The sequence below is a fragment of the Stenella coeruleoalba genome (genome assembly GCF_951394435.1).
Source record: "Stenella coeruleoalba genome assembly, chromosome: 10".
Taxonomy (NCBI): domain Eukaryota; kingdom Metazoa; phylum Chordata; class Mammalia; order Artiodactyla; family Delphinidae; genus Stenella; species Stenella coeruleoalba.
The window spans coordinates 96,790,413-96,813,691 of record NC_137156.1 but is presented as its reverse complement, the minus strand read 5'-3'; the positions used below and the strand labels follow the sequence as shown (position 1 = coordinate 96,813,691).

Here is a 23,279-nt window from a genome sequence, read left to right as displayed (position 1 = left end):
TACCAGGCCTGAGGTCAGGGGTGGTCCTCCCCCTGCCCACCCGGGGCCAAAGCAGGGGCTGAGGGGTCGTGCCAGATGGAGGAGCCCAACCTGGCTATGGCTTCAGGTCTTGGCCAAGAGAACCCTGTTTCCCCAAATAGGAGAGGAAAGACTGGGATGTGTAGCCCAGACCCTGGCGGGTTCTGTCTTTTATTCCCTCCGCCTTAAGAGGACTGGCTCAGAACATGGTAGCCACAGACAAGAGTGTGCACAACCGAATGCTGGCAGTCTCTCCCCTTTTCCAAATTTCCATCCTGCGCCGTCTGACCCACGCTCTCTATGATGACGTGTAAGTCACCACGGAGACAGGTTTGGATAAAGTGCCCCCTAAAACCACAGTGAGTCCCAGAAGCAGAAGCAACATCCTCGTCTACATTAGAGGTCATATCTGGGGGCAGAGTGTGTGTGTGTGTGTGTGTGTATGTCCAAATCTACTGTTTCTCCCCACGTTTGCTGCTTGGGAACTTCTCTTCTCTTTCTCTTAGGAAAAGAGACTCTCTTTTCCTAAGTTGTGCAATGAGGATAAAAATGCATAGACTAAACAAATTCAGATGAGCCCTACTGATCTAGTGCTTAGAATTCTGTGCATGGAAAACTTTTTCTTTTTTCTTTCTGGTTTTAAAGACCAATCCTGTTTAAAGTGACAGAAAAGGAAAACATTGGGTGGGTGACGAACTGATTGCAGAAGTGGCTGAGTTGCTAGTATTTTAGGGTAAAGACTCAATTATTTTTCCTATTACATGTGTGTGTTGAAATTTATCCCATGGACTGGCTGTGGTTGGAAGAGTTAGTCTGATGGATTTAGCTCAGGGTGTTAGGAGTGTCTGGTGTCCCAAAGAAAGTTGTTAACAAATGCCCAACAAGAGTACTTTTCACTTTTCACTCCTGTGAGAAATGGTGTTTCATCTGGGTTTTGTTTTGTCCATCAAGATACTTTGTACAGGTTCAGCTCTAGGAGAATTTGGGTTTGGGGTAAGATATACCATGTTCTCCTTTGCTGTCCTTTTTTTTTTTTTTAAGTTGAATATAGTTCCCTGTGCTATACAGTAGGACCTTGTTGTTTATCTACTTTATATACAGTAGTTTGTACCTGCTAATCCCAAACTCCTAATTTATTCCCCCCCACCCCCTTCCCCTTTGGTAATCCCAAGTTTGTTTTCTATATCTGTGACTCTATTTCTGTTTTGTAAATAAGTTCATTTGCATCATTCTTTTTTAGATTCTACACGTAAGTGATACCATATGATTTGTCTTTCTCTTTTGGACTTGCTTCATTTCATATGATAATCTCTAAGTCCATTCATGTTGCCGCACATGGCATTATTTCATTCTTTTTTATGGCTGAGTAGCATTCCATTGTATATATGTACCATGTCTTCTTCATACATTCTTCTGTCGGTGGACACCTAGGTTGCTTCCGTGTCTCGGCTATTGTAAATAGTGCTGTTATAAACATTGGGCTGCATTAATTTTTTGAATTAGAGTTTTCTCTGGATATGTCCCCAGGAACTGTCCCCTTTCTCTCAATACATCCATGTTTAACAGGTACAATTAAGTTAAAATCAGGGTGGCCAGGAAGGAGCATTGAATTCACGGATGCTCTAGAGCACGTGAAGGGTGAACAGGAAGCATGGTGGGCCCAGACCCTTTGTGGGGTGAGAAGCCTGCTGCTTCTGTATCTCCCACATCAGCTGTCCCTGAAGTGGGTCCCAATCATCTACTCAGGCTCCCCGATGAGCATGTCCCAGGAAAGTCGTAGAAACCACCATCCAGTTCCTCTTCTTGCTTCCTTGATTTTCCTAGACTAGGTCCCCTCCCCCCTCCCCCCTTAAGTTCCTGACCACCATATACGACCATTTACAGAATATTTCTGATAGTTGTAATCACTTATTTGGTCTGTTCCCCTCCGGGGGAGGAAATGATCGGAGATCCCCACGGTTCGCATCATGTGTGAACAAAAAGGGTTAATCTGGCTATGAAAACCAAGTAGGAAAACAAATCCATATGTGGACAGGGAGATATAAAATGAAAGCCTCCTCTGTGTAAGACCCTGCTTCAGCCTCCCCTCCCCGAACCCTTGTCAGACAAGCCTCACTGATTTGAGGCTGGTTCCAGAAAGGCACAAATGCCCAGACCCCCTGCCTTTGGGGTGGCTGGTTCTCAAACCGCACTGCACCCCCAGAGCTGACCCCACGCTCAACCGGCTGCCTCCTGGAAGGTTCCCCCCGATGAAAAGCGAATGATTGCCGCCGTGATTGCCTCAGCTATCTGGCCTGCTTGGCTCAGTCTGTTAGTGATGTCTGCCTCGTACCACATCATCACTTGGCAGGACGGTGCGGACACCGAATGCTCAGGCAGCCGCGATAGGGGATTATCTAGCCCTTTTTTCTTTGCCTTCTTTCTGTCTGCCTTTTCGATAACTTGACTCTTCTGTGTTTTTAGCACTTTCATCAAAAAATAATCCAAGAGGCGACCAAGACTCAAATCAGGACATTTTTCAAGGGTTGGCAGCTCATGGAAAGGCCTGACAGGAAGGCTGTTTGGGCTGAATCGCTGTAGCAATTCTGTGAACCAATTGAAGCGGCAGGGCTGGCACCGCCAGAGCCCTTGCAAGGGAGCAGCCTTGAAATATTCGCAGAGGATCTTTTATTTCCTTTCACAGGTGATGGGGCTGGGGCCGCTTCGAAAGAGAGCAGTACTGAGGGGGGCAAAAAAGTCCCATATCCTAAATTCAGTCGCTGACGGCTGGGGGCTGGATCTGTGTGACAGCTATGGAAAATCTAGGGAGTTGTCAGCCCCGGCCCAGGACTCTGACTCCTTTGTTTAACATTCTATTGGCAGGGCAGAAAGCAACCCAGCCTCTTGGGCTGCCAGCTTCTCCCTGACAGCTGATGTTTACGTGTGGTTGTATCCATAGCGGGTCCACAAATCCTCTGTGTGAGGGACCCTGCTGGACTCAGGTGATAGGATTTTTAGGACTGAACTCTTATTTCCCTTTGACTCTAGCTCCCTTTCAACCAACTGCAGACGCTGCCCGGGGTACCGTGCATAGCGCATCGCCAAGCACAGACAGATCAAACCAGCCCAGGGGGCAAAACCCTTCTCTCCCGTTTTTTGAGAATCGCTCGTTTCTAGAAAAGCCCGCCCATGATCTGAACATGTCTCTGGCTGCTTACTTAGTCAATGTGAGGAGAGGTCCTCCTGCCTCGCGCCCCGCCCAACCCCCCAGACTTTTTATGGACCTTTTGAGACACTCAGCTTCCCAGAGCATGCGCACTGTTTCTTCAGCTGTGAAAGGGATTTCCACAGGGCAGGAGCTGACCTGGCATTTCTTGCCTAACTTAAGTGTTTCCAGAGGCTCCGACACGATCTTTTTTTTTCCTTGGAGTTGTCTTTTTTCTTTCTTAGATAGGCCCTGCCAGCTTTGGGGGAGATGGAAGTAAAGCCCCTAGCTCAGAGCCAGAAGTTATCCGGTCCTCCTGGGAATCTTATTTACAGGTTTACGAAGTAGCTCGGGGGAGTTGAGATAAAAGAAAATAAAGTCCTTGCAGGGAGTCTTTACCGCCCCCCCCCACCCCTTTCCCAAACGAGAGCAAGCTTGGTGCCCCCAGGTTACCCTCGGAAGTGAAAACCTCACTGGCTGCGTGGTTCTTAGGTTTGGACCCCTAGTAGACTCTTCCTCAAGTGTAAAACTGTGAGCTTGAGGCTGGCAATATTTACTCATTATCTCTCTCCAGTTTTCCTACGACTCTCCTGATTCTAGAGGCCTGATGTCTCAAGAACGGCTTCCTGTAAGGATGTAATTTGGGGTGTGTGCATCTGAATTCTGAACTTGCAGCATCACTGAGCTTTCCAAGGATAACACACTGTTATTGGGGTTAATTTTGGAAACGGGGGCGGGCACTTAGCAAACCAAGTTGGAGGATTTTTTATCTTGCCTATCTGAATCTTAAAATCTTAAAAGGAAATGTGCGTGTAAATGTACAACACTGTTATTAAATGTCTGAAGGCTTTGCTTATATAAATGATTCCTGCTGGGAGTCTCACGGTTAACGTATAGGACAAGGGAAGCATTGAGACGCACGTTTCCTTCAGCCAACACTGGTGCCTTGATGGAAAGAAAGCACTTGTGTTTTTCATGAGACATTTTCTTGGTTTAAATCAAGTATCCTTCTTATAAATGACTTCTCTCTTCTCTCTTTATTGCTATTAAAACTAACATTAAATACACTTTCAAATATTTCATCCTTTCCTTGATTTTCCCCCTACATAAAGCACTAGTTGTCCATACTCTATAGAGTTGAATTCAGCGTTTATAAAAACCTGACACAAGAAAAGCACTGATTCTTAGAAAGGGAAACACCTTAGAGAGGGTTTAGGCCAAGTTTTTCACTTTTATGAAGCAAAAATTAGCAGATGGTCATTCACTTTGCCACTTTTCAAGGTCCCACCTTTGAAGGTCATGGAACACAATGAATATGTAAAATCAGAGATACTGAAGCTAAGTTCCTTTCCAGAAAATTATCTCTGGAGTAAATTTAGAATTATTCATTTAACCATATGCCCTAGAAAAGATGCCAAATTCCTCTATACCTCTAAGCCAGCCCATATGCAGTTCCCTCTGCTTGGACCATCTTCCTCATCTCTCTCCCTTCACCTAACACACTCCTGTTCGTCCTTTAGCTACCCCTATCACAGGGTCTTAGAAAAGGCTGTATCTTGTACTCCTTTGTGGTACCCATCATGATTGTAATTATTTAATCATGGATATAACTCTTTAATGTCATTCTTTCCTGCTGGGCCGTAAGTTCTATGGGGGCAGGGTCCCTGTGTGTCTAGTTCATTCCTCTATCACCAGTGCCTTTGGCAGTGCCTTGCACGTAGCAGCTCCTCAATAAACATGGGTTTCAATAGCTTCCTTGGTAACGCTTTCAGTTTTGCCTTCGAGCAATGCTTCTTGGTGCAGTAAAAGCTACCACATGATAGAGCTCTTCCATTTGAGGCGGCTGTCTGCAGGACAAGTTGGAAGAAGGTCCACCCTGGTTTCCTGTGGTTTCCAGAATTCTAGCCTTCCCTGGTCACCCAACCCGCCTGGGCGGCCCTTCTCCGCTCCCCTCACTTGCTCCCCTGCCCCCTCCAAGGTTCCAGCACTGGCTCTGGTCTCCCCTTGGTTCTCAGGATGCTTCTCTCTTATGCATCCATCTGCTCAAACGGCTTCAACTCTTCCCTCTGGCTCTTGGCATCATTTCCAGGAGTGTGTTCAGCTCCTGCAAACTCTCTGTGGATAGACTGATGGAACTGCCAACTCACCTCCTTTGCCACCCAAACCCACTGGTTCTCCCACGTTTATGGAATCCCTGCTCATCCAGTCACCTGGACCTGCGGTCTGAACCTTAGTCAACTGCTGGAAGAAATGCTCTTCTTACCGGGCGGAGGCTGGCTTTTCCTCCTTGAGGGGCCCATTTCTAGTTTGTGTCACCCCTTCTGTAGTGGACCCCAGAAGGTAGGAGATGGGAGGACCAGTTTCTGAACCTTCTGGAAGGGAACTCACTAGAAGGAGAGTCAGACTTCTCTAGAGAAACTCAGAATGGAGCAAACGCAGGCTTGTCCATGAAATAGAATATATACAAGCACGGGGAACTTGTGAAAACTCAGGCCAGTCGGGAGAGTCATCAAGTTCTGCAGACTTTCCTTGGCATTTCTGGCCTTGGCCCGTTGCTTCGCAACAGCCCTTCATCTGCTCTTGCCCTTGACGTGATGCGCCGGCGGAGTGCTGGCGGAGCATCGTACATGCTGGAGTTGAACCTGAACTCCGGCTGCTTTCTTCACTGCCTGTGTGACCACGGTGAGCAGTTCCTGCTCTCTGAACCTCGAGTTTTTCAATGCATCATCTTTAGAACGGATAATTCCTACCAGCTTCACGGGGTTGTTGTGAGAATCCAGTGTGGTAATTTATACAAGAGATACTGAAAATTGGAAAGTGCTGCAGAGATCAGGTATTATGAAGTATTAGGTGTTTATGAGGCCCTATTTCCTTCTTCCTGAATCCTATCCTCAGTATACCATCTGTGTGATTGTTTATTTATAATTTTTCTTCATCACTTTTAAAAAACCTACTTCCTAAAAAAAACCTTTATCCCTAAAATGTATAAAAATAGGAATTAAGCCACAGACATAGAAAACAAATTTATGGTTACCAAAGGGGAAGGGCGGGGGGGAGGGATAAATGAGGAGTTTGGGATTAACAGATATATACTATCGTATATAGAAGAGGTAAACAACAAGGACGTACTGTATAGCACTGAAAACTATATTCAATATCTTATAATAACCTATAATAGAAAAGAATCTGAAAAAGAATCTATATCTACACACACGTGTGTGTGTGTGTATAACTGAATCACTTTGCTGTACACCTGAAACTAATACATTACAAATCAACTATGCTTCAATAAAAAGTTGTTTGTTTTGAAAGAATAGGAGGTAGCCATAAAAAATACAATAAATATGAAACAACAACATTCAATTCTAGCTAATACTCTTGCCATTTTAAAGCTCTGAACCTGAGGACCGCTCTCCATCTGTTCAAAGTGACACTGGACAAGTTATCCAGGTGTTAAAGGCATTTTAGCACCAGGTGCAGACTTCCTCCTGGATATAATCCAAAGGATGAAAGAACTGAAAAGGGAGACAAATTCTGACTCATGTGATTCAGCATTGTTAATGCATGTCTGGGTACCAACTCAATTCATCTGTGACCAACAGGTTCATGGCCCATAGTCCTGGAACCCTGTAAACATGTTCGGTATAGATGAGAAATGGTTTAGAGGGAAGACGGGGACCTGAACATTTAATTGATGTTCATCACATTAGCTGTGTCACTGTGGCAATTTACCTCATCCCTCTGAACCTTAGTTTACTCATCCGTAAAATAGGACTTGCGTAAAGATTAGGAAGAAACTATGTAGCACGATGCCTGGCACGTAGCCTGTGCTTGATAAGTGCAGTTAATATGCCAAGCGCAAGGGCAAGGCTTCTGTTTTTGCCCCGCATACCAAGAGCAGGACTGGTTCAAGTTTCTGGTGATTTGGTTCCGAGGAGTATGGAATGACTAATAAAAGTGAGGAGAAAATGTGGGGCCATTTTTCCACTCCCAGAGTAAAGAGGAGAGTTAAAGTGATTAACTGGACCATTCAGGTTTTCAAAAGATGGGAAGAAATAGCAGCTAGCAAAGCAATTTCGCCCAGCGGAGCTTTGAATAGGCTTATCTACTCTTTCAAAAAAGCGCTCACGGTCAGCACAGTGTCAAAGGCTGGGCTGAAGCTGTAAAGTACCGAGAGGTGTTGATATTAAGCATTTTTAAAGAAGGGAATGCCGACGCTGAGCCTTCAGGATGAGAAGAAATATGATGGGTCCAGGGCCCTTCTCAGAATTTCTTGCACTTCAAAGAGCATGTGCTTGGCAGGAATCCTGCCACTTTCCTGAGTTTGTTAACGTGGCTGAGGGAAGGCAAAACTCTTAAAATCCACACAGATGGAACTTTTCCACTGGCTCTATTTTGGTATAAATATTCATTAAGGACTAGAAACTTAAAGTAGATATCGGCCTGAGCTATGAGTGGTTTGGACTAAATTTCAGCCAGTTTTCAGTCGTCCCTCTGGATCTTATCTCTCAGAAGGGCCAACCCTTCTGAGATGCGGCTGGCGTTGTTGAGAGGTCCCAGCCAACTTCCTCCCCAGATCAGAGAAATCACTGGAGTTTGGTCTCAAGAGACTTCCAGCCAGAAAAAGGGGGCCTCAAGGTTCAGACGAAGGTTTCAGTTTGTTGTCTGAAGGAAGGAAACAAATGAAAGCTTGGCTCATCTGCCATCTTAAAGTCCATCCTTTTATAGATGAGTCTGAAGGAGGATAATAAAACTTGGGACCAGACTTCAAAAGTTCCGAGTCTGCTTTGGAACGGTGTCTTCCCCATCCCCCTCAAGAAGGTTTTAGATTAAGCAATGTGTATGGGGCTGTGGAAGAGGTTAATAGTCTCACCTAGTCTATTCCATGTCTGTCTGTCTTTCTTCTTCTCTCTCCCCCTTTCTATCCTCTCAGGATTCCTTGTCTCTGTCAGGAAGGAGAACCAACCTGCTCTCACTTCTTTTGATACCTTTCCTTCTCTCTCCTGTATCCTGATTCCATCCCATTTCCTTTTCTGTCCATAATATTACTGAGCCCTTACTGTATGCCAGCCTTTCCGAGGTGACACAAAGGAGAATTAAGGCACGATCCCTGCCCTCGAGGAGCTTACTAATGGAGGATGTAGGGACAAAAAACATGTTACGGGACAGGAGTTAGGCGGGTGGGACAGTGATAACGTGTTCCAGGACCATTTGGGAAACTAAACGTCCATTCAGTAGGAGAGCAAAATCCATGCTGGGAGAGAGAACTTTGTCTGCACTGCAGGCTTCATGGAGGAAGGAACGGATGGGACTTTGGCCCATGGAGAAGAAGTCCTTTTAGTATGCGAGTGAGGAAGAACAAGTGTTTTCAGGGAAAAATTGACAGATCAGGTTGGGTAAGCAGAATGTTGTAGTGATGGATAAGGCTGAACAGGGCCCCATCACGCAGAAACTTTAATGCCAGACTAAAGTCACTGGAGAGATTCTAAAGTGTCCTAGTGGCAGCTCCCTGGAACAAAGCTGTCCGTTACAGTGGTACCTCCCCGGGGCTGAAGCAAGAACTCAGCCCTCAACCTCTTTGTGCCCACATCCTTCTGCTTGAATATGCAGCCCTTTCCAGTTATTTGTCAGATATTGTCTTGATTATTTTCTAACAGTGCTTCAAGGTAAAATTTACATGCAGTAAAAATTCAGAAATCCCACGTATTCACTTGAGTACTTTATATGTATATCCCCTGGGACCACCAACCAGATAAAGAACACTTCCTGTGCTACAGAAAGTTCCCTCATGCCCCTTTCTGGTCAGTAACAACCTGTTCTTAGCCACTGTTCTGACTTCCGTCACTGTAGATGGGTTGTGCCTGTTTTTGAATCTCACACAAATGGAATTAGACAGTAGGTCGTCTTTTGAGTATGAGTTCTTCTGTCCAACTTATTTAAGATTACCCATGTGGATGCATATATTAGTAGTTTTTTTAATACTAAGTAGTTTTCTGTTGTGTAGATGTAAAATAATGTATTTATTCATTCTCCTGTTGACGAAAGTTTGAATTATTTCCGGAGTTTGGCTATTATGAATAAAACTTCTCCAGCTACTCTTGTCCAGGTTTTTTGGTAGACATCTGTGCTCCTGTCTCATGGATATAGACCCTCCTGGGTCACAGGGTAGGTGTATGTTCAATCTTATTAGAGGTTACCGAACAGCTTTCCCAAGTGGGTGTGTCCTGTACGTTCTCCCTGGCAATGTATGTGAGTTCAGCTGCTCCACGTCCTTATAACGCTCGCTCTTAAATTTATTTTATCTATCTATCTTTGGCTGCGTTGGGTCTTTGTTGCTGCGCACGGGTCTTCTCTAGTTGTGGTGAGCGGGGGCTACTCTTCATCGCAGTGCACAGGCTTCTCATTGTGGTGGCTTCTCTTGCTGCAGAGCACGGGCTCTAGGCGCGCAGGCTCAGTAGTCGTGGCGCACGGGCTTAATTGCTCCGTGGCATGTGGGATCTTCCTGGACCAGGGCTCGAACCCGTGTCCCCTGCACTGGCAGGCGGATTCTTAACCACTGCGCCAGCAGGGAAGTCCCTCAACACTTGCTCCTGTCACTGTTTAATTTCAATCATTCTGTAGGGTGTATAATGCTATCTCATTGTGCCTTTAATTTGTATTTCTCTGATGAGTCATGAGGTTGAGCACCTTTTCCTACATTTATTAGCCATTTAGACATCTTTTTTTGTGACATGCCTGTTGAAGTCTTCACCTATTAAGAAAAATGGATTGCTTTTTCAAAACTATTGATTTATAGAGGTTATTTATCTATTTTGGGTTACAATCCTTTGTCAGATATATGTACTATGAATATTTTCTCTCTCTGGGTTGTCTTTCAATTCTTAGTGGTATCTTTTAATGAAATCGAGTTAATTTTGATGACCAGCTTTCATGTTTATTTACTAAGCATTCTCTCCAGACGCAAGAGTCATAAGGATATAAAACTTAGACTACTTTCTTACTGTTCTAGCGTTCCATAGAGTAATAAGCTATGACAACGTTGCAAATCATCTTTAAAAGCTTTTCAGAAAGATATTACCCTATTTACCAAGGTTTTCTTCTTTTCCTTCATAGCTGCCTCTGATTTCCTATTACCCACCCCCCCGTTACTTTTGACCAGTCAGGTACTGTGCATGTGGAACAGTGTTGATTTTTCATGAGTGTTTATGATATGGGTTTGGAGTTCTTCCCTTAGTGATTTAAAATTTCCTATTTCCTTTCACTTGACATGTCTTTCCACTTAAAAAAAAAAAAAAAACCCTCTTCCAAGGAACAGGATAGTTTGGTGGTACAGAAGTGGCCTTCGCTACTGGGTGAGGATGGAAGTACCTACCTGGAGGAGGTGACACACGTCCCAAAACTGATGCCAAAACAAAAAGTGGGGGCTGTCTGTGGGCCATGTCACTCCGTTAAAAGCATATTCTAGGCTTCCCAGCAAGTAGGAAGTAAGCCAGGAAATAGATGCTCTGACCTCAGTCTTGACCAATGTGTAGGACTTGGTCGGTGAACCAGAACCAGAATGTTAGAAAAACGTGGCCATTGCATCCTTGAACCAAGGAACTGAGAAAACAGAGAGGACCAATGGGGAGTGGTGGGAAGTTGCAGAGAGAGAGAGATTTTAGCTCCACATAAGAAAGAGCTGTCTAATAATTAAAGGGGTTCAAAAAACCAGATCTCTTGACGAAGTTTCAGTGCTTGCCAGTGGTTCTTACAGCATCTGGCACTCTGGTTCATCTCCCAGTTAAGGTTTTGGATAGGCTACTTGGACAAAATAGTTTTGGTTTTTGTTTTTTTTTTTTGCGGTACACGGGCCTCTCACTGTCGTGGCCTCTCCCGTTGCGGAGCACAGGCTCAGGACGCGCAGGCTCAGGGTCCATGGCTCATGAGCCCAGCTGCTCCGCGGCATGTGGGATCTTCCCGGACCGGGGCACGAACCCGCGTCCCCTGCATCGGCAGGCGGATTCGCAACCACTGTGCCACCAGGGAAGCCCAGACAAAATAGATTTTAAGTCTTTCTGAACCCGAGATGCTAAGACACCCTGAATTCTAATCCTAGCTCTTCTACTAATTACCTCTGTGACCTTGAGCACATGACCTAACTTGCTGGATCTCTCTCCTTCTTTGTTAACAAGGAAGTTGACCCAGGGAACCTGTAAGGCCCGTTCTACCTCTTAAAAATTAATTCTAATTGCTGAAATATACAGTATAACAATTATTCAGATAAGGATATGATGATTTCCTTTGTGATGGTCTCAGCCCTGGGCTGGGTCCAAGGAAAGGTACAGGGTGGTGACAAGAGCCGTTCTAATTAGTGTGAATCTTAGTGTAAGGTGTGTTTTCTCCACAGGCTGTTTGGGCCTGTTGGCTGTGAATGAGGACAGACTCGAGGAAACACAACTTTTCTATCAAACCTCACCTCTTTGTCAGATCCTTGCAAACACAGGGATGATCCCCAGAATTTCATTTTCCAGATAACTGGCAGGGAATCAGCTGGGATTTTTATCCCTCCTCTGTTTAACGTACCACAAGCAACTGAAAAAAATCAACTGACAACACTCATCCCAGTGGCGTTTTGATATCCAGACCATATGGTTTTCATTTTGAGGCATCACCTGCTCAAAAACATGGCAAGAAGAGACCCACAGTCTCAGACCAAGTCAGAAATCTGAAGAACGGAGCAAAAGGAATTGTTTTGATGCAAGAGTCTGGATCTCGTTACTCAAGTCTCCGTATTTCGAAAGGCTGATTTTCCTCCTCGCAGTTTATCAAGGAATCCTCTGTAGGATTTCTTTTCCTCTAATTACCATTTAAAGGACTTGAGAATTGGAAGGTGAATAAAACTTGGGGTGGACACACCATCCTACGGTCCTCTGAATTGTGTTTTCACATTCTGCTCACAAGGACCGCGTGCTGAATTTTGCAGAGTGTGCTGTGTGTGTGTGTGTCTCTGTGTGTTCCTTTCTTTCCATATATGTTGCATACCCTCAGTTAACTTTTTTTTCCTTTGATCACAACACAAATCTACATCTTCCTGCAAAAATTCAAACTGACTGGGGGTGAGCTTGCTGGAACTCCTTTGCTGAGCTTAGGAGTCTCAAGCATGCCAGCTGGCAGGCTCTGCTATCCTATCACCCCCAAGGGTTTTGGTTGAGAGGCGAGAGGAACAAGTTCTCATACGAGAAAGTTACAAGACATGCCTGATGGATGGATGGATACGTAGGAATGTATTTCTCTGTAGTTCAAGATGGGTGATATTCCCCAAATTAGAAATCAGATCAGATGGAGAATATGCGTCTCAGACTTGGAACGCATAAAACTGGCCTGTGACCCGATCCCATTACTCATTCATCCTTGTCTTTCAACACGCAGCTCAGATGCCGTCTCCTCGGTAAGCGTTCCCTGACCTCCCCAGGTGAGGTTAAGTACTTCCTCTTCTGATCTCCCTCACTCCCTCGATTGTACCTCTGATCAAGGCCTTTGGCACTGCTTTGGTTCTCTGATGGCCAGACTGGCTGTTCTGTCTCTCAAACCATCAGCCTCTGGGATTTCTTTCCTTTTTACTTCTCCGCTTCCCAGCTCAGTCCCTGGCTTATAATAATTACATGGAATACGTGTTTGCGCAGAATAAATTCTTAAAGTCAGCCAAATCAGAGGTGGGTAATAAGTGTCATCAAAATAATGTTTTCATTCTCTTTACCATTTCACTCTTATTGGCTGTTTCAATAGTGATGATAATTCTTGTGTAACACACATTCATTAGTTGTCAAATACTGTGTTAAGAACTTAATAGATTATTGTTGTGACGACAATTTTTAGGCCCACTTTATAGACGAAGAAACTGAGGCTTACAGGTAATGTGATTTATCCAAATAGGAAACACGTGGCAGAGCTGGGATTTGAACCCAGTTTGTCCATTCTAAGGACCTCAGATCTCAATCCACTATGATTGTGTGTGTACATGTGTGTTTATATATGCATACATGTGTATATTTGTGCACGCATGTGTGTAGAATACTGTTAAAGCTTTATGTCCACAGAAGTCTTAATCTATTTGAGCCCTTTTGACTGTCTGATATGGAAGTGTCCCTTCTCAGAACCATGTTTTAAATGCACAGATTAAAATATGTAGGATTACAAAGGAAATGAATATTACTGAAATAAGACCAATATATAAAAACAAATCTATAATTTAGTAACATACGGGCCTTTGTTAAATTAATTAACAAGACCAGCCGTGGATTTAATTACTGTTATTTCAGAATAAGGACAAGCATGAGCGGTATGCCCGGCATTTCTCTTGGCTGTAACAGGATTATGAAAACATCAGATTTCCATCGGTATGAAGGGAACGGGGTCTATTTCCAGTTATCATTTTCTAACTTAAATGTCATACACAGAAACAAAACAAAAAAAGGCATAGGGGATGCTGAACGGCCAGGGCTTTTGTCTTCATTTATAATGGAAGGAAACGCTATATTTCAGTTAGAGGTTGGGTATACAAGGATGCAACAGTTTTCTTAATTTACGTCCCTCAATTCTATCCACGGATCCCCGGTTAAAAACCTCTCCTCTATCTACTAACAAGATTAAAAACAAAATCTCCCTCCCAGACTTCCTCTAAAATAAGCCTCAAATGCTGACCCCTCCCCCCATCAGAGCCAGCCCCCTTAACAAGGACACTGGTGGCCACAGGGCCAAAGCTGGGGTGGGGAGCACAGGTGTGCCTCGGCAGGTGGGTGGCTCTCTTCCAGGATGAGGGCAGGGCTGGGCTCCACGTTCCCTCCACCTCTTCCAGTCAGAGGATTAGCCAGGTCAGTCACCTTGGTGGGCAGCCTCGTGAATCAGTACGTGGAAATGCCTCTTAGTCATATAGCCCAAATAGACGCTACCTTCTTAAGGCAGGTTTCTTATGGGGCATTAGTCAGCTCAGAGCTCTCACCCCATGCTCCTGCCCTTTGGTGCCTCTGACACCAGCACCAGGAAGGAGAGAGCCCGGGGTGTTGAGCTGCCTGAGAACATGGGCTGAGCACAGACAACCGGTCTACCGCCAGTGGCGAGGGGGCTGACGGGGCCGCTGCTTACCAGTGGTACGTGAGAGCTGCCACTAGCCCCCTTGCCTCAGACGTCTCTTCACTCAGTGCCCTGTTTAAAATGCAACAGCTGGGGGCAGAATTGTACTTATTTCACTGTTACACTGTAGAGATGACTGAGGTTGGGAGTGGCTCAGATGTGTGCAGTGCTGAAATCTGAGGGTAGACAGCAAAAGAGGAGGAAGAGGGGTGTGTGTGTGTGATGGGGGAGGTCAAGGAACACACAGAGTGAAAGAACACTGCCATTATTTGGTTCTTCTCTTACCGTCATGTAAAACACATTGCACTGGACTCAAGTTGACATGCAGGAACCAACACTTTCTTATTCATTGCCCTGTACTGAGTGCTCAGCCCATAATAGGTACTAAATAAATATCTGCTAAATGAAGAAATGGGTGACTGTTACCCTGTCTTATAAGCAAGACATCCGAGGCCTTGGCGAGGGTAAGTGCCTGGGTCAGATCACCCAGCTGGGGCCAGCGAGCGGTCTCAGCAAAGGGGAGGGCTGCTTTTTGCAAGTGTGGCAACCACACTCCCAAGGCAAATTGTTGCCATTGTCATGATTTTTGCAGACGATGTGACCAGAGTCTATTTATGGCAGGTCTAAGTTTAGCTACAAAGAGAAGCTCCTGCAGTCTGATACCTTAGAAGCCACCTGTGACGTCAGTGAGCTGAACTTGGTCTTCCACGTTCTAGCACTTAACTACCTATGGGATTTCTGCACTGGGCTGATGAGAGGGCATACCAATAGCAGGAGGCAGTATTATTTTCAGAACGTACTACGCATCCAGGCCCTTTACCTGCTTTATCTCATTAGACTCCTGCTTAAATATAGCACTGTTATTAATTCTCTTTCTCAAATGAGGAACTAGAGGTCCAGAGAGGACAAGCAACTTGGTTGCAGACCTAGGAAATGTCAGAACTACGTGTCACGTCTAGATCTCCACGCTTGCAAAGGCTGCATGTTTAGCCACTTCTCCAAATGGCCTCTGAACCATGTGGCCAAAGCTACGTTCACAGCCAAAATGTTCACCTGACCTTCTGAGCTTTGAAGGTATGAGGGTGACACGAAATCAGGGTACCATGGCCATGGAAGTGACGGAAGAGAGAAGATACCCTTTTCTCCTTCATTCTTAAAAGATGCTGTGAGTCAGTGCATCTCTGCTGTGTCCCATGTAAATTTTGGATGTGACATTTTCCCCCCATGTCCCATCTGCCACGTGAAGGGACTGACCAAGCAGATCACTAGATCTGTCTCAGCTCTCTTATATAATGATTCCTTCACATTTTCTCCAAAGATTAATTTTAAGGACCCCATGTTTTAAACTAGGAGGAGGAAAAAACAATCAGTCCATGCACACATCATGTGGATTTGAAACAGCCGCCATGGGCTGGACCGTGGCACTAACTTTGTCCTTCAGAAGAGTGACTTGCCAAATACAGCCTTTGGTTTCTTCTCCCTCGGCAATCTTATTTCCTTTTAAAGCATGTCCTGGTGGGGGCTTGGGCTGTTTTGCTTGGTCCTGATTCCCGTGTTATTGGGTAGACCGTGAGTCAGGCTGACCAGGCACGTAGAGATACACATTCCAGAGGCCAAGCTTATCCCCAGGATAGAATTTCCTGGAAGCTCTGGAACTTGGATCTCTAGGATTTTTTTTTGTCAAGTATCATTGCTTCTTCAGTAATTTCTGGATAATATTGTGTGATTCTTTAGATTGTCTCTCTACCAGCTTTCTCTCTAGACAGTTCTATCAGACTTCTAGAAACCCAGGAAGGGAGAAATCTAGAAAGTCCTTCTTCTCTACCTGGGAAGTAGCTTTGCCTTGGCGTGGGTGATGGTATACACCTGGCCGTGGCCGAGAACTAGCAGAGAGGCGCAGATGCCTGGTAACCTTTGGCAAATGCTGGGCCATTCCTGAATCACACTGTCAATGTGTAGGAAGACCTTGATCTCTGTGTGAAGCCTGTAGTAATAATCCTAGTCCTTCACCAGATTTCTGCTTCTGATGAAAGCCTCTGGTTTCCTCCTGTAGCGGAAAGAGCTTCAGTTTTGGAATCAGAGAAGACCGGGTATGAGTTCTTAACTTGTCATCATATGATCTTAGGCAAGTCATTTAAACCCTTAGCGTTCATTTACTCATGTGTAAAAAGGATATTAATATTTTTGCATAGTAGTCCTAAAGGTGAAGAGAGATAGGATGTGAGAAGACGTCAAGCATCCTGAGTGTACTCAAAAGACATCTTTCCTTCCTTTCTTGTGCCCTTCCCCAAACTTGTCCATCCTAACAGAGAACAGATGAGTCTTCCTGCAGATCCTTAGGGGACAAGAGCCCAAATGGATGATGAAAGTAAGACCAGCACATCCTTTCTGAGAAAACATGTAAACACGTCTCATATAAAAGAGCAGACAGTGAGCAACTGGATTTCCACATCAAATATTTAGGCTTGATACGAAATACAAGTTTCTGCCCCTAAGAGAGTCTTGGCCCACATAGAAGACCTTGTTTTACTTCTTGTTTTACTTCTTGTTTTACTCTTTCTAGAAAAGCTATCTAGACAGCATTTCTGGCGCATCTGCAGATGGATATGTGCTCAGCTCCCAGAATGGGTTCAGGATAGCCCCAATGTTGCGTTAAGGAAACGGTTTGATCTTGAGGGTCTCCTGTACAAGTAGCTGGTGGCCCTGCATCTGGTGGGGTCACGGCAGCTGCCAGCCAAATCCTCTTCCTATTAGCAAATGAAAGGGAAGAGGGGGATACTTCCAAACAAAGCCACTTAGAGAGCAGCAGCTGTCTCTTCTTTCTGGAGGTCCCGAAAAGCTGTTCCCCAATTCTGCTTTTAGTGGAACTGAGTTTTAGTCCTGTCTTCCCATAATCATGTGTTATTTGGGAGACAGTGTGGTATCCAGGAGAGGTCAGCAGACTGCAGGGGGAACGAAGCCCAGTTCTCATTCAAGGTCGGCCACTTCCTAGGGAAAGTGACCTACCCAAAGTCACCGGTAAGTGCTTGCGGTTACTGTAATGACTCGACCCCCGCCCCAGCCAGAAAACTTTTCTTATGATACATATTTAAATGGTGTCGGATAAACACTGGGGAGATAAGAACTCCCAGGGTCTGTGCTTATCAGGACAGATTTCCACTTTATTATACAGACACTATTTTGAATGTGCAAGTTGGAAGGAAAGATTCTCCTTGCCACAGTCAAATGGAATACCTCTTGTGGAGCCCAGTTGACCCTAGTGCGGGGGGGGGGGGGGGGTTACAGGAGGAACTATTCCCTGACTTGTCTGCTCCTGACTTACCCTCACCGGAAGTAGCAGGAGCGGGGGTGGGAAAGGAAGATGCACATGTGAGTCTGTGCACCTGTCCCTCCTTCCTGGTCCCCAGGCCTTTGCTGAATGTAGCCCATTCTTTTTCTCCCTCGTCACCTTTAGTCAGTTAACATGGAGAGAAGATCAAACTACGGGAAGATCCGTCAGGGATACCACGGGATCCAGAGGGGAATACCAAAGTCATTTTTCCCCTGTCCTGCCTGTAGAACTGCTGGTAAGCCCTGGGCCGCGAGAAGGCCTTGGAGCTGAGATGGCTTAGAATAAAGCCGAGAGATGATCTGTGAGGTACCTTTCCCTGCCTTCCACCACCTCAGGGGGTGGATGCATTGGTGCAAGTCAGCTGTCAACTGCAACCCCATATATTCAGACGTGTCTGCACAACATGACAAGCATCTGCAACTTACAAGCAGTGGCTTCAGCATCTGTTTGGGGAGATCTTTAAGAAGGACTTGGATAATTTCTTTCTTTCTTTTTCTTTCTTTCTTTTCTTTCTTTCTTTCCTTCTTTCTTTCCTTCCTTCCTTCCTTCTTTCTTTCTTTCCTTCTTTCTTTCTCTCTCTCTTTTTCTTTCTCTCTCTCTTTCTTTCTCTCTCTCATTCTTTCTCTCTCTCTCTCTCTCTTTCTTTGTTTCTCTTTCTTTCTCTTTCTTTTTTTAAATATGGCTCTCTTTGGGCCAAGTTGTTTATACACCTATGGGCATGTATCCAATGGCTTGGCTATTAAAGTCTTTAAGTGACAGCTTAATATATTTCTAAGATGGAGGAAGCCAAGGACAATTCTCGAGGAGCCGTGTTGATGTTGGATTGGCTGGCCCAGGCAGTGTGCCAGCAGTTTTGCACGCGGCAGGAACTGGAGGTGAAAGCAGGAAGGGCTGAATTATGGAGGGGAGGGCAGAGCTGGAGGACAGGAAAGCCAGGAGGGACGTGATGTGGAGAAGCGTGGAGGGGGACGCCCAGCTGAACCTGGCAATGCACTAGGACGAACCATTCTTTCATGCTCCTCTGACATGGTGCTGAGGGGTGAGAAAGAGAACCCTCCGGAGCCGGTCCACTGGTACACTCACAGTCAGCAGTGAACGTGCTCTCTGATCTTTTTGTTCTAGTCCTTTCCAAACTCCTGCAAATGGCTCTTTGGCAGCCAAGGGGCCTGTATTCTTACAGAGCCTACTGGGCCCTGGCCCACCTTCTTAGCAATCTCAGAGAAGGGGCTTGACCTGTATGGGTCTCAGTTTCCTAATCTATAAAGTGAAAAGAGCTCTGTGTCTGCTTCCAGGCCTACCATTCCAGCACTCCAGAGTGAAATGCTCAGTGACTGATGACCTCTGTTGTGTAAGCAGATTTTGTATCTGTTGGGCTAGAATGAAGACAAGGTCATCGGTCATTGCTGTAGGTTATCAAGGCTGAGCAGCTGGCTTTCGCTCAGCCGAATGAAAATTAGTTACTCGTCAGACAGGCCAGTCAGCTGAAGAAAAAAGAGCACGTCCCTCATTCCCCAAAAGACTCCTTTCAGCAATCACACACCCGCTGAAATACACAACCACCACTGACAATAACAATGGCTACATCTATTTGCGCTCCTGTGCTGAGCCCTTTGTAGGCATCAGCTCATTTCACGATCACGGGCCCCTTGGGAGGGAGATGCTTTTAGTGTCTCCCAATTTTCAGATGAGGACGCAGACTCAGAAGCTTACCCAAGAGCACACAGCTAGTAAGTGGTGGAGCTGGGATTTGAACCCAGATCTGGTTACAAGAATACTAACCGCTTAATAAACAAGAGAAGAACACATCCACAGTGGTGGCTGATTCCACCAAGAGAAATGGCATTTGGCCTTCCAGGCTTTTTGTTACCAGGGCATGGTGGCTAGTTCCTGATTCTCAGGGAAACTCTCCATGCTAGGAAACCTCTTTCCCAGTTGAAAAACAAATCATGACTCAAGAGCCGCCAACGGGAGCATTCGACTCAGCACAGATGAGAGGACGTAGGGAACTATTTCTACGCCCTGCCACGAACTATGGATGTGACCCACGGCCAGTCCCCCTGTCTGCCCGGAATTGGATAGATGGTCTCAAAGCCTACTCCAGGTTTGGGATTTTATGTTCTCTCTCTTGAAGACTTTTTTTCTGACTTTCCAGCTGCTAGGGATTCCCTGCAGCGCCCATCCCTTTGGGGGCAGGGCAGTGGAGTCAGCTTGTAGCCCATTTGAAATCATTTCTCATTTTGTAAACAGGTCCCTTGAAGCTCTAAAGGGCTATGAAATTGTTTCAGAATGCCTAAGTGTGATTATGCCTCCTGAAGCCAAATGTTAGAAAACCCCCACTGTTGCAGATTTTGAAAGTAAATTATGCAATAAAAGTTGTGCAGCGTGCTGTTGACGTGACCCAGTGTTTAATCACCGCTGTACAGCTCAGGAAGCACAAGCTTATACAAAAGCAAGTGGCGCTTTCCCCTCGTTCCCTTCCCTTTTCTTGACTTTCTGAGTTGATGACATGGGTTAATCAACCAAGTGGTCATCCTCCTCTGTCACAGTCCCAAAGGGTAAAAAATACCCGCCCTTTCATCTCTACCCACCACATTCTTCCGCTAAGCCTGTAATTGGATCTAAATGGAAAATAAACGCTTTGCAGGCCAAGGAAGTTGGCACTAGAGGGTGACAGGTCGGAGGCTGTGTTCCACCTCTAATCCGGATAATCACACGCTCCCATGCAAAGGAAAGTAAAAGCAAGCCTTCCTCCGAGCGGTGGCCAGGGCTGGTGCTGAGGAGGGGTGTTCCGTGTATCCTGTTTCCCTTCACCCACTAACCGTCCACTAGCTTGTAGTGAAAGCACCCCGAACCATCTGATTTTCCAGTGGACAGTGAGACGCTGCCCCTTTAGCTCTGAACTCTTTTACATTGGCTGAATTTGGGGAGGCAGTTCAGACACACAAATATCCCAGTTGCTGCCACAAGTTAGAAAACAGTAATGCACGAATTGTACTGTCCGAGAACACCACGGTCTTAGCCCGTTCACTTGTAGTTGATTGAGTCCTGCTGTGCATGGCGTGCTGCATCAGGACAGAGATGAGCGAGAAAGGTTTGTCCTCCAGGAGTTTAGAAAGTTGGGTAGAGAAGTGAGAGCAGTGTGTGCCTGACTCACTGGTGGTAGAAATTACTGGGTATCTTACCAAGGTCTAACATGCGGTGAGAATTCCAAAGGAGGAGAGGTGACTGGTTCTGCACACAGTCTGGCAAATGCAATGGGGGCAGGTACATTCCAGAGAGATGCCCTGATGAAGTCTGCCCTGGTGTACACATTCAGAAGGGTCTCATGCACTCTCTGTATGCGAGTCTGGGGCAGGCCAGCCATGCAGTGGCGTAGCTGTAAATCAGATGCGTGAATCCTGCACCTCTAAGTGGCTGGCTTGCATCTCGGTTCTGACATAGGTTTTTTTTTTTTTCCCCCTTCTCATTCTACTCCTGCACGCCCCCCTCCACCCCCCCCCCCAACGCCTCTGGTAATGGCAAATGTCTAAAGAGGAATTTGCCCTGTAAGACCAAGTTCTCTTTGGGAGATGACCCTACAGGGTACCATCGCTGTTACTGCTTCTGTGAGGGAGGTGGGACCTATCATCCCCCTATGGGAAACAAGGGAACTGAGGCTCAGAAAAGGGACTCGGTCATTGTGATGCAGCTAAGGGGTGGCAGGGCTGGGGTTTCGATGCCAAAGGTTTTCCTTAGGCTCTGCTGCCTGCTGGGAGCAACTCTCTGTGACGCTGGGCCTCAGTTTCTCCACTGGTCTAGGCTGTCTCTCAGCTTCCTCCCAGCTCACAGGTCCTCTAAGCCTCTGGCCTGTGCCCCCTCCCAACTGCCTGCAGGTACGTAAGTGGCGGTGGTTGGAGCTAGGGCACAGCTGCAGGCCCCTCAGGCAGTAATTCACCCGTGACCTTCTGGGCTCCCGGCCAGCCCTTCTTGAAAGGGAAACGTGCAGACCCTGGGGACAGAAATTAGTTCCCGTGTGCTGGAATTGCTGCCACTGCCAATATCACCAACTAAAGAAACGTGTGTGTGTGTGTGTGTGTGTGTGTGTGTGTGTGTGTGTCTGAAAAACACAAAACGCTAGGATGACAGCAAAAAGGGAGATTCCTTGTGAGTAAATATAACCCCCTCCCCAAACCTTCACCTCAATCACAGGAGGGGGAAGGTAGGGTCTTTCCCCCCCACTACAGACCAGAGAATTACCATTTCAGAAAAAGTTCTACCTTATTTAAATTTTAATTAGCATCATCAGAGAACTAAGATCCTTGGCAAAAACTTTACACAACGGCCTTTAAGAGTAAAATTTGGAGGGTGTGCCTGTTAGCTCAAACATGTATTCCCAGCTTTTCTATTTTCTGTTAAGTCTCGGAATTTAATGAATTTCCTTCTCCTTACTTCTAGGTAAGCCGCCTCAAACACAGAGGAGAGGGAAACGGGGAAAGAAAGAATCTGGGTAAGTACGGACAGATCGCAGCTCACCTTCTGAACTCCTGGGTTGAGGTCCATGGCCACCTTTGCCATCCTCTTCTGTGGTGGACAAACAGCGCCTGGCTTCTCAGGCAGAGGCGCGAGGGCGCGCAGCGGGGACAGTGGTGGCTGAATGGCCAGGATCGCTGGCCCAGCGCGAGCTCTGCTCGCAGCCCGGCGCGGCGGGGCCCTTTAATTGGAGAGCGGGACTCCCTCTAAAACCTCGCCAGCCAATCGGCGCGGGCGCTCGCGCTTGGCCAGCCAATCCCAGCGCACGGCTCCCCCCTCCCTTCGGTTGGTCTGGGTCCGGCCGGGAGGCTGCAGCTGAGTGAGCGCTGCCCTTACGTCAGTGCGGCCGCGGCCCCTGCCTGCCCGGGCGGCGCACATCTGTCCCTGAGCGGCAGGAATCCGTCCCCACGCCCTTCTCCTTTAAAGGACAATGGGCAGAGGGTGGGGCGGGCGGCCGGCCCCGCGATCCATTCAGGTCAAAAGGGAGAGTGATCAAACAGGAAGGCTCGGGTATTTTTAGTGAGCTGGGTCCAAAAATAAATGCTGAGCTGTGTTCCCCTGCCCACCCTTTCTGCCTTGTGGTAGAGGGGTGGGCAGGTGGCGTGCAGCAGCTTTGACTAAGCTGGCTAGCTTTTCCCAAACCTGGGCAAGTTTTCCAATCAGCGGAGAGGAGGTGAGATTGCAGTGAGTTGTGATTTGTGTTTTAAACTTAATGTTTGTAAAGTATTATTCTGCCTTTTATAACTTGCTTTCGTGTCAGTCCTGCCCGTTCAGGGAGGAAGAGAACACTGTCCTGATTTTATAAGTGGCAGCATGTACATCTTCACTCCTGTAGTCATATTTTCTCATTGTTGTCTAGTAATCATCTCAGGTATTGCTATTGCTACCATGATAATGAGATGATTGTCACTCCCATTTAACAGAGGAGGGAATAGGATCAGAGAGGGTCACTGGGACAAAGGCGAAGTCTTCAGCAAGGCTTTAACCTGAGAGAGGGAGCCTGAGAGCTCATCTGGGGAGAAGGAACACAGGATAACAAGCCATAAACTAGGAAATTCCTATTTTTTTAGATTAATTGAGTCATGCAGGTCTGGACAAGCAAGATTCCATCTGTGGATTTCTCACATC

General features: G+C 46.3%; 1 protein-coding gene across 1 annotated transcript in view; it reads right to left on the bottom strand.

Moving 5' to 3' along the window:
- Window positions 1–22,776, bottom strand: part of LMCD1 (LIM and cysteine rich domains 1) — a 58,272-nt gene extending 35,496 nt beyond the window's left edge. Inside the window, exon 1 of the mRNA XM_079934532.1 lies at window positions 22,155–22,776. Within this exon, the coding sequence (XP_079790658.1) occupies window positions 22,155–22,196 (42 nt within the window). The 5' untranslated portion in view covers window positions 22,197–22,776. The remainder of the gene's footprint in view (window positions 1–22,154) is intronic.
- Between the last annotated feature and the right edge of the window lie 503 nt (window positions 22,777–23,279).